The 10,812-nt window shown below is 47.7% G+C and overlaps 1 protein-coding gene across 1 annotated transcript; it reads right to left on the reverse strand.

Moving 5' to 3' along the window:
- On the reverse strand, nt 1-3,024 carry ZBTB12 (zinc finger and BTB domain containing 12). The gene is made up of 2 exons (XM_074348413.1): nt 2,759-3,024; nt 1-2,259 (listed from the first exon to the last, which is right to left on the reverse strand). The coding sequence occupies exon 2, from the start codon at nt 2,237-2,239 to the stop codon at nt 860-862; it is 1,380 nt and encodes a 459-aa protein (XP_074204514.1). The 5' UTR covers nt 2,240-2,259; nt 2,759-3,024; the 3' UTR covers nt 1-859.
- Between the last annotated feature and the right edge of the window lie 7,788 nt (nt 3,025-10,812).

The raw sequence follows: 10,812 nt of genomic DNA on the forward strand, positions 1-10,812 counted from the left end.
TAAAGAAAAAAAAGTTTTTTTTTTTTATTTTGTGGAAAACAAAAGCAGAAAAACTAAAACCCCAAACTCCAGAAAAAATCCTAAAAAATACGTTTTGTTTTCTTAAAAAATACTGTATAAGTCTCTACTCCTTTCCCTCCCCCTCAACAGCCCTTCTTGTGTCCTCTCATCTAAGTGCCCTACCCCCCCCACCCCCACCACTATTCGTAGTTCTTGCTATTGTACCCCGCTTCCCAGTATCTACCCAGGATGCTCACCCCCATGTTCTCTTACCTGCCACCTTACTTTGTTCTCCCTACAATTTTGATGAGCCTTGTACCCACAGTCCCATTCCCCCAGCATGCAAGAACTGTCTCCCCCTTCCTTTTCTGGAATTCAATAATCCTTCCCCCTACCGTTCCCTCTCCCAAGGATCTATTCTAATCAGGAGCACTTAAACTGCCTCCTGCCAAATCCCCTCCCACTTCCCACCCACCCACCCCCTACCTCAAGAAATGTCAGAACCTCTTCCTGGACAGCCTTAGTTAGCCAGAAATAAAACATTTTCCAGCCTTTTCCCCTCCTCATCCCATAGGACCCTTTCCCTCCCTCCACGTATCCATGCACCTCTAAGAGAAGAAAATCTTTCTTTGGGACCCCCTATTCCCTTGGCCTTCTCAAAGAACCCTCTTCCTCTCCATCCTTTTCTTCTGAAGAGGCAGAGTCTTCTAAGGAATCTTCGGCCTCTCCCTCAGGATGTGTGTGTCTGCTCAGGCTCCTCACCGTACCTGTCTGCCCCCGACCCCCCACCCCCTATTCTCCTGGGCCAGGGATCCCCTTTTCCACCTAGCCCAGGGATCCAGTGCCTGCCCCGCTAGTGCTAGCGGATGAGGACGTTGATTTCAGCCACACTGGCCTCCAGCACGTTCTCGGCCGTGGTCTTGCCGTGCTGCTCCTTGAGGTGCCGCCTAATGGCAGGCTTGTGAGCGAAGCGCACGTCGCAGTAGGAGCAGCGATAGGGCCTCGCTCCAGAGTGGAGGTTGAGGTGGTCGTGCAGCGTGGACTTCTGCGTGAAGCACTTGCCGCAGATGCCACACGAGTGCGACTTGACGCCACGGTGCACGTTCATGTGGCGGTTGAGGTTGCTGCTGTGGTTGAACTGCTTGCCGCAGCGCGGGCACATGAAGATGAAGTGCTGTGCTCGCATATGGAAGACCAGCTTCTCCACGCCCTGGAACACTTCCGGGCACTTGGTGCACTTGATGTTCTTTAGGGGATTTCCACTGGAAAAGCCTCCGGGCAGGGGTCCCCGGCTGCCCCCCGCCCCCAGGCTGCCCCCCGCCCCCCGGGCAGCCATGGCCACCGCTGCTGCTTCCACCAGACCTGAGGTGGCCCCCACACTGGCCCGGCCTCCGGGGATCAACAGCAGGCCCTCCCCTTCCGCGTCCTCGGACAGGCTGTAGCAGGCTTTCACCACGCCCTGTGGTGGGGCCACGGTGCTGGGGGGCACGCTGCTCTGGGCCAGCTCCCCAAGGTGGCTGCCCACAGAGCCTCCGATGCCCAGACCTCCTCCCAGGCCTCCGGGAGGTTTGAGCCGGTGTGCCACCTCCAGGGCTGACTCCACCTTGACAATGCAGATATCAGACACGTCCTCGTCCTCGTCCTCATCCTCTTCCTCGGCCTTCAGCTCCAGGTCCTCATCCAGCGGGAACTCTAGCTTTACAGGCCTCAGGAGTGGAGGGGGAAGAGGGGGTGGAGGTGGGGGTTTGGGGGCTGGCTTTGGGGTCCTGGCAGGAGGGAGGAGGGATTTGGTGGCACTGACACTGCTCACAAGGCTGGCATCGCTGACCCCATCCTCTTTGAGGCCTATTTTGGGCTCGATGAACTGGCTGAGGGCGTTCCGGCATTTCTCCACCACGTGCTCCATCTGCAGGTAGGAGGCTGCCGTCAGGTAGTTAACGATGTCTCTGACAGCGAATTCCAGGGCTCCCGTGTAGCAAGAGAGAAGCAGGTCAGCCACTATGCGCGCACTGTGCATCAGCGAGACCTGCAGCTCAGAGCTGGGGTTCAGCAGGAACTGGTCCCGCAGGAACGGCGAGCAGGCGGCCAGGATGACCTTGTGGCCGCGGAACTTGAGGCTGTCGGCCACAATGGTCACGTCGCAGAACCGCTCCTCTGCGCGGAGCTGGTTCATGTTCCGCAGCGTAGCGGCCTCGTGGCCAGGCAGCTGGAAGCGCAGGACTTCCACCCCAGAGGCCATTGTGGCGGGGGTGGGCAACCCTGGTTGGGAAGGAAACCGGTCAGAGACAAAGGTCTCTGGCTTTCCTAAGCCAAGGCTCCAAGCCTCGCACCCCCATTCTTGCCTGGCCCTCCAGCATCAGAGCACCAAGTCTTTAAGCCTCTTCCTCAGTTTCCCCAGCCCCCGGGGAGGCGCTGTCCCTCGGAGAAGAGGGAGGCGTGGTTCCCGGGGGCGGGGCAGCGGCGTCCGCACTCCCCGGCTCCACCGCCCGCGAGGATGGGGCGAGCCCGCGCGCCCACGGGGGAAGATCGGAAAAAAGGGGAGCAGAGGCCTGGGGCTCTAGGGTGGCCCGGGTTGCAGCCTCTTCTCACCCCGCCCCCTTTACCCGCTGCCTCATCCCTCCGCCCCCCCTTGCACGTTTGCACGCGCCTTTCACGTCCTCCCCCCGCCGGCTGCACGCATCGTGCACGCCCCCCCCACGTTCAGAACTCCGTGGCACGCCCCCCCCGCCCCACGACCCTGAGTGCACGCGCCTCTCACCTGGCCCGGTTCCGCGCGGTTTTTTTCCCCCCCAATTTCCCCCACCCCCCCGGGGTCGACTGCGCCCCCACACACGGGCAGGGCCTGGGCAGCGCGCAGGCGCGGGGGTGCACGGGGCGCGCGCGCGCGCGCGGGGCTGGCTCCGCGTGGGCGTAAGGGGGGAGGGGCGGGGGCGGCTTGTGCCGTGTGTTCCAGGCCCCGCGCGCGGCGGCGTCGGCTAGAACTCAGAGAGAAGGAAAAGGGGAGGGAATTAAAGGAGCAGGATTCCCCCTTTCCCGACCCCCCTTTCTTCACCAGCCCCCCCACACGGTTAAAGGGCCGGACGGCCTGGCCTCCCCTTTGGCCGCTATTATTTGTCCGCCAGAGCGGAAATACGTTCCGCACCCCCCCCTCTTTCTGGCTCCCCCTCCTCTGTGCCTCCGGGCCCCGCGGCTGGTCTGCGCGTGCGTGCCAAATGCCGCGCGGAGGCCCGCTCGGCTCGGGCCCGCCCCCCGCTCCCGGCGGCCCGCGGCGCAGCCTGCTCTGCGCCCCGCAAGGCGCGCCCCCGCCCCCTGCGCTCCCAGCCTGCCTGGCTTCCCGCGGGCGGCGCTGCCACCTGCTCATAGGAGGTGGTGCGGCTCTGACCCAGCTGTGCGGAGCGGGGCCCGGGTTGCAACCCCCGCCCTTCCCGGGGTCCCAGAGCACCCGAGACTATCGGGGATGTTGGTTGCTGTTGCCCATGTCTGCATCCCCTGTTCACAGTTCCTCCAGCCACACTTCCAGACTTTTCCAGGCCTTCTGAAGCTACTAACCACCCCAGCACTCCTGTCCTAAAAGATATTTAACTTCCTACGAGGCCAAACAATCCAGTGTCGTTAACTTCCTCTGTCTCAAAATCTTGTGAAATCACACCCGTCCTGCCTTTGCCAACATTCTCAAAATTGATCCCAATTTTTTGCCAAGGCAAAAACCCTCGTACTGTCGATGACCTTGACCATTTCACCCCACTGTACAATTAGCCCTAGTACTAATTGTTCTAATTATGTGAATATTTACATTAATAAGATTCTACTATCTTTAATCTTTCCAACCGCAACCGTCCTTCCCATCCCTGCCCCTCCACCAGATTCACAAGGTCAAAGCTCCACCACCCTCAGTTCTGCACCTTTGCTTTCTTTGTCACTCCCAAACTAAGCTGCAGTCTCCACAACTTCACCACAGGCTTTTATTGAAGACTGAAAGACTGGTTCCCTCTTCCTTGCATCTCTCATACATACACTCATTTCCCCACACATCCAAGTCCAGGAGAAGCTCCTGTTTCCTGCCAACTGGATTTGTTTGTTACATCCTCCAGGACACTAGAGCATTTTCCTTACATATTAATTCTGATGGAACTGCTGGTGATATAATGTGTTCAATATCTGGTTTCCCCATTAGATTGTAAACTTCTTGATTGTATGAATTATATCTTGGGTTATGTTTTGCAAATAAAAGTCATACAATAAATGACTGACTGTTGAAGTCATTTCGCTTCAATTTAGTCAGCATCCACCCATAAAAGTTTGATGCTGACTTAAACCGAATCCTGAACTCAAGGGATGCCCTTTGATGGGGGAGTGGGGGCAGTGTTCCAATGGTGCCTCTAATCTGCCTTTCTCTTTTAAGTTCTTTAACTTTTATGTCTTCACCCAGTTCTCTGTTCTAAAATCCCTCTTTGTAGAAATATCTTTGTTTTTAGGCCACATGGATTCCAGGAAGAATGTTGGCTTTTGTGTCAGACATACCTAAGCTCAAAGCCATATTCCACTACTTATGAAAAGAGGGCCCTTGGGAAATTTACTTAATTCTCTGAATCACAGCATCTTTATCTTTGAATTGGAGGCCCTGGATTCCTTACAGAGCTAATGTGGAGTTATGTGAGCCTGCATATCAGTGAGAGGTGCTGCATCAGTGAGAGCTCCTTTCTCCTTTGACTAATTGAAAAACAGACTTAAATTTTCAAAGAACTGTAACTAAAAATTCTGCTTCCCTCATTAAGACAGGTGGTCCTTGGTAGCAGGTAGAGTTGAGAGCTGGTGACTCTTTCAGGTGCCTAGCCCACCCAGTTACAGTTTTATATGGAATCAAGTTGTGGTGCACAAGGCTGACTCTTCCTGTATAGTCTGGTGAGGAGATGTTGTAGGAGTGTTTTCACATATACCCCACATAGGGATATCTAAATCCTAGGCCTTTGTCCCCCAACTTCTGCCAGTATAAAATGACAGGACTTCTTGCCCTTGGGTGGCAGGACCAACGCCTTAGCCTAGTGTCAAGAACAAATAAATTCAGGATTCTTGTAGGGTTGAGAAATAAAATCTGATTAAGGATTCAAGAAAAAATTAGGAGACAGAAGTTCTGTAGACTTACTATATGATCCAGTAATCCTACTCCTGGGCATGTATCTGGAGGGAACTCTAATTTCAAAAAGATACATGGCACCCCAATGTTCATAGCAGCACTATTTAACAATACCCAAGACATGGAAACAATCTAAATGTTCATCGACAATGACTGGATAAAGAAGTTGTGAGATAGATAGATATATATATATATAATATATATATATATATATATATATATATATATATATATATATATATATATATATAATATATATATAATGGAATACTACTCAGCCATAAAAGAGAATAAAATAATGCCATTTGCAGCAATATGGGTGGAACTGGAGATTGTCATTCTAAGTGGAGTAAGCCAGAAAGTGAAAGAAAAATACTATATCACTTATATGTGGAATCTAAAAAAAAAAGACACAAATGAACTTATTTACAAGACAGAAACAGACTCATAGACATAGAAAACAAACTTATGGTTACCAGGGAGGAAAGAAGGTGGGAAGGGATAAATTGGGAGTTTGAGATTTGCAGATACTAGCTACTGTGTATAAAATAGATAAACAAATTTCTTCTGTATAGCACAGGGAACTATATTCAATATCTTGTAGTAACCTATGAGGAAAAAGAATATAAAAAGAATATATGTATGTTCATATATGACTGAAACATTATGCTGTACACCAGAAATTGACACAACGTTTTCAACTGACTTTACTTCAATTAAAAAAAAAAATTAGGAGACAGAAGTTCTAGATTCTAGCCAGGTTTGAAGTCCTCAAGTCCTCAGAGGTTTCAGTATTCTCTTCAATGAAATGAAGGGATTGTCCTCTGAAGTCTTTTCCAGCCTTGTGTCTACAAAAGTTCAATCTGAAAAGGGGTGTGTGTATTTTTGTGTGTATGCTTAGGAGAAGTGGTCAAGGACTAGCTAGCTCCTGGCTTAGTGAACTGCTCTTGGTTATGGACCAAGCAGTGACCTAGTAGGAAATGTCTAAGTGGTAGAAAATCTTAGACACTTCCCCGTGGCATTCAAAGTATTTTTCGCAGTGGGTTTACTTTTGCAATTGTGCTTAGCCCAGACTGAAATAACTATATGCCTTGAGCAACCAATTGAAAAGGAGGAGGGAAGTCTGCCTGGATTTCTTAATCCATAGGCTGATAAGACTTTCTGGTATTACAACAAAATTTCCAACTTCTCATTTCTGCTTGGACCCACACTCTGCTCTGCCCTCACTGTAGAAACCCTGGTGAAAACTGCAGCCTGTTCAGACAATGGTGACAGGTGCTCACAGCTTGAGAAAAGAAACCATATGACACATTATGCTGTACACCAGAAACTGACACATTGTAACGGACTATACTTCAATTAAAAAAAAGACACCTCAAGAAAACAAAAGGCCCACACCACTCCCATCTATTTGTAAAACCACCTTTCCTAAATTCCCATCTATCTCCTGCAAAGTATCCCATTCCCCAATCTGTACATCCTTCTAGTATTTCATTTCCTCCAGTTCTTTGCAAGCCTCTCACAGCCTCAGCCTCCAGACCTATTCTTCCCCCCATCTCCTGCTTTTGAGAGAATTTAGTTCTCCCTGCAGCCCATGACCTTCCCCCTCCACACCTTCCCGGCCTTGCTCAGCACTAAGTCTGGGGAAATGATGGCGGGTTCTCCTAGCTCCTTGTCAATCCCAGGAACAGGACTCTTCCACTTCAGTCCAAACACCCTTTCCTCCCAGCCTCAAGAGTCCTGCTCTAAAGCTCCCCGCCTCTCTCTCCTTGTTGCCATGAGCAACTCACTTCCGGGCCTGCCAGTGTCCATGCTAATAACCCAATCCACACCCCAATTAAAATATCTTTTTTTTTTACATTTTCTTGGATTCATTTGTATGGTTCAAAATTCAAAAAATATAAAGAGGTACACAGTGAAAGGCCTCCTTCCCACCCCCACCCATAACCCTCCCCCATCCGCAGCCTATATTACTGGGTTCTTCAAAGCTTCTTGGCCTCCTTCCAACAACTTTTACCTCGACTCCATCTCATTCACTTTCTTCCTAGAATCATACTCTGGTGATTATCAGCATCTGGAATTTCATCCTCTCTGAAATTTACAGTGCCAGCATACCATTCTCCAAGGAGCCCTCAGCTTGCTCCCTCCTGGAGGGCAGTGAGTATAACTGCTCTGTTCTCCCAGGAGAACCTTCAGTCGTGGGTCTTTCCTTTTCTATCAGGCCCTCCTCCTTTCTTCCCTTCTTTCCTTTCTTCCCAGTCTAGCCAAGGTACCACTCACAATGCATCACGCAGCTGCTCTGGGCAGGCTCCCTTCAGCTGGGCTCCAGGTGCCACTTTGCCCCCTCCCGCAGCCCCCTTCAACTCTGTCCACTCTCCTGAGTACTCACCCCCCCCAACCTTCTTCAACCTGGTCCCTCTCCAGCTTCCTCTCCTCTTCCCAGCACAGTCAGCATTTGGTGTTCCTCACTCGCCCTTTCCACTCTCTCTTCACATTCATCCTCTCTCCTAAATTTATTGTGATTATACTATAAGCATGGAAGCATGTATAAAATAAACATTTATAGTTAAAGATGAATGTAACAGACTGCCTGGGCACCTGACAGCAGCTTAAGAAATAAATTCCCAGGACATCAGACGTCCTGCGTGCTCCAAGTTATCTGCATCCCATTCCCTCCCTGCAGACTGAACTCCACCCTCAATTCCTCATGTTCCCTTCCTTTGCTTATCTTAGTTTCACTATCTATGCATTGTAAGTATTTCTAAACAGTATATACTGTTTAGATTTCCCTGTTTGATCTTCACATGTGTGGAATCACTCTCCATGTGTTCTTTTGGGGCTGGCTTTTTTACTCAGCATTATGATTTTGACTGTGTAGCTGTAATTCATTCACTTTCTTTCTGCATGCTCACACCACAATACGTCCTCACTCCTATCAGTGGACATTTACTTTGTTTAAGCTGATGGTTATGACCACGATGCTGCTGTGAGCTCTCTTCTACTCTTGTCTGGTAAGTTTCTCCAGGGCAAGTCTTCAAACTAGGACGTGTGTATTTCTGTGATTGGAGAGAACTGTCCAAGAGTCAGGTAGACCTGGAGAAATATAAGGGGACCATTTCAGATGTGTAACACTCCCATGTTATTGTGTAAAAATGTGTTACAGCTCAGTTACGACAGCAACCTGGAGCTGGGCAGCACTCCGGGAGTTGGAGAACTCAGGTTTATTACACCAGCAGACCCAGGACAGTTAACACTGGAAGCTCTGGACCCCAGCTGTAGGTTTACACAGGCTTTTATAGGCTGCCAGTTTTACACTTTGCAACATCATATGCAAATAGAGTATAACAGAAGTTGACCAACCAGGAACAAGCTTTGTAGAAATAGACCAATTAGGAGTGAGAGAAACAACCAATCAGGAGTGAGCTCCATGCAAATGAAGTACTACAAATGGACCAATCAGAAGTTAGGCAAGTGGACCAATCAGAAGTGAGAGTAATAACCAATCAGAAGTGAGCTCAGGGAACCAATAGAATTTTAGGGGTAAGTAAGCCATTTCAGAGGCAAAAAGTGAGATAGAGCCTCTGGGCCAGGGAACTGAATGGTGCTGTCAGGAGAGTAGTGGCCCTGCTTGGGGGGTCCTGCCCGTCTTTTTTATGGGGCTTCCTGCCTCAATGTGAGTTGGGAAGTTGGTGGGCCTGAGAGCCGCCCCCACCCCCCTTAAGGAGTGGGTATTCCCTCCCCCTCCCCTTGTCCAACCCTCCCTTACTACAGAAAGAAGGCACAAGGGGAAATCCAGGAGGGTCAAAACACCAGCGGGCACCAAAGGGACAGTTTCAAAATCTCACCGAGAGAGTGAGTGACCTCATGACACCATTCTGCCAGATACTTTTTCTTTCCTTTCAACAAAATTGAAGGAGGGCTCATTGAGTGTCAGCTGATTGATTTTTTTCTACCATTTACATTATTGAGGTGAAATTCACATAACATAAAATTAACGATTTTTTTGATAGCTTAGGTACATTTTATTGACTTTCTTTCAGAATAAAATTAACGATTTTTAAGTGAGCATTTAAGTGGCATTTAGTCCATTTTCAATACTGAGCAACCATTGAAACATTTTCATCACTCCAAGACATTTTCTATCACCCCAAAAGAAACCCCATACCGATTAAGCAGTTGCTCCCCGTTCTCCTCCCTCAAGCCCCCAGAAACCACCAATATGTGTTCTATTTCTGTGGATTTACCTATTTTGGATATTTTGTATAAGTGGAATCATACAATACGTGGCACTTTGTGTCTGGCTTCTTTCGCATGGCACAATGTCTTTGAGATTTGTCTGTGTTAGCATGTATTAGTACTCCATTCCTTTTTATGGCTGAATGATATTCCAATGTAGGTTTATACCATAGTTTGTTCATTCATTTGTTGATGGACATCTAGGCTGTTTCCACCTTTTGGCTATTGTGAATAGTGCTGTGATGAACATGTATATACATGTATTTGCTTCTTTTTGTTCTTTTTTTTTTTAACATGTATTTGCTGAGTATCTGTTTTCAGGTTTTTGGGGGGATATACTCATAGGAGATGAATTTCTGGATTATATGGTAATTCTATATTTAACTTTTGAGGAACCACCAAGCTGTTTTCCACAGCAGTGGAACCATTTCACCAGCACATTGTAAGGATTCCAATTTCTCCACATTCTAGCTAACACTTTTTATTTTCTATTGTTTTTGTTGTAGTTTAATAGGTGTCCTAGTGGGTGTGCAGTGGTAAACTACTGTGATTTTGATTTGCATTTCCCTTGTGACTTATGATGTTGAATATCTTTTCCTGTGGTTGTTGGCACCATTTTTATGTCTTTTCTGAGAAATGTCTATTCAGGTCCTTTGCTTATTTTTATTTACTTAAAAAATTTTAATATATATATTTTTGAAGTATAGTCAGTTTACAATGTCGTGTCAATTTCTGGTGCACAGCACAATACTTCAGTCAGATTTAAACTGAGTTGTTTGCCTCTTTGTCTTTGAGTTGTAAGAGTTCTTTATATATTCTGAATTCTAGATCTTTTTTAGACATGATTTACAAGCATTTTCTTCCATTCTGTAGGTTGTCTTTTTCACTTTCTTGATAAATGTAAAAAAAGTGAGAGGGTGGGGGTGTATAGCTCAGTGGTAGAGTGCATGCCTAGCATGCATGAGGTCCTGGGTTCAATCCGTGGCACCTCCATTAAAAAATAAATAAATAAACTTAATCCTGTGCCCCCAAAAAGGAATAAAAAAAGAAGTGATAAAAAAATTCATTTAATAATGAACAATTATTTTAATACAGAAAATTGTCCTGTCAAATATAACTCTTAACAAAGAAACCTATCTCTTTAGAAGCTAAAAAACGGTATGTATTGATTGGATACACTTTGCTTCTTCTCTTGTCCAAGTTTGTTTCCCAGGAAGCTAAAACCTTGCTCGTATTTCACTGCCTTTTAAAATTGAATAACAAAATGTTAATTTGTGTAAAAAAAAAAAGACATTTTCTACCGTCAAGAAGACTGTAAATAATAAATAGGCAACCACAGCAGACATAAGTGTGGAGATTGAGGCAACCTGGATATTATGAGGGCTCAGGAGAGACCCCAGAGGGAACTCCCTGGTCTGCTTCTCAACATTTGTCCTGGTCGG

The sequence above is a fragment of the Camelus bactrianus genome, chromosome 20 (assembly GCF_048773025.1).
Source record: "Camelus bactrianus isolate YW-2024 breed Bactrian camel chromosome 20, ASM4877302v1, whole genome shotgun sequence".
NCBI classification, from domain to species: domain Eukaryota; kingdom Metazoa; phylum Chordata; class Mammalia; order Artiodactyla; family Camelidae; genus Camelus; species Camelus bactrianus.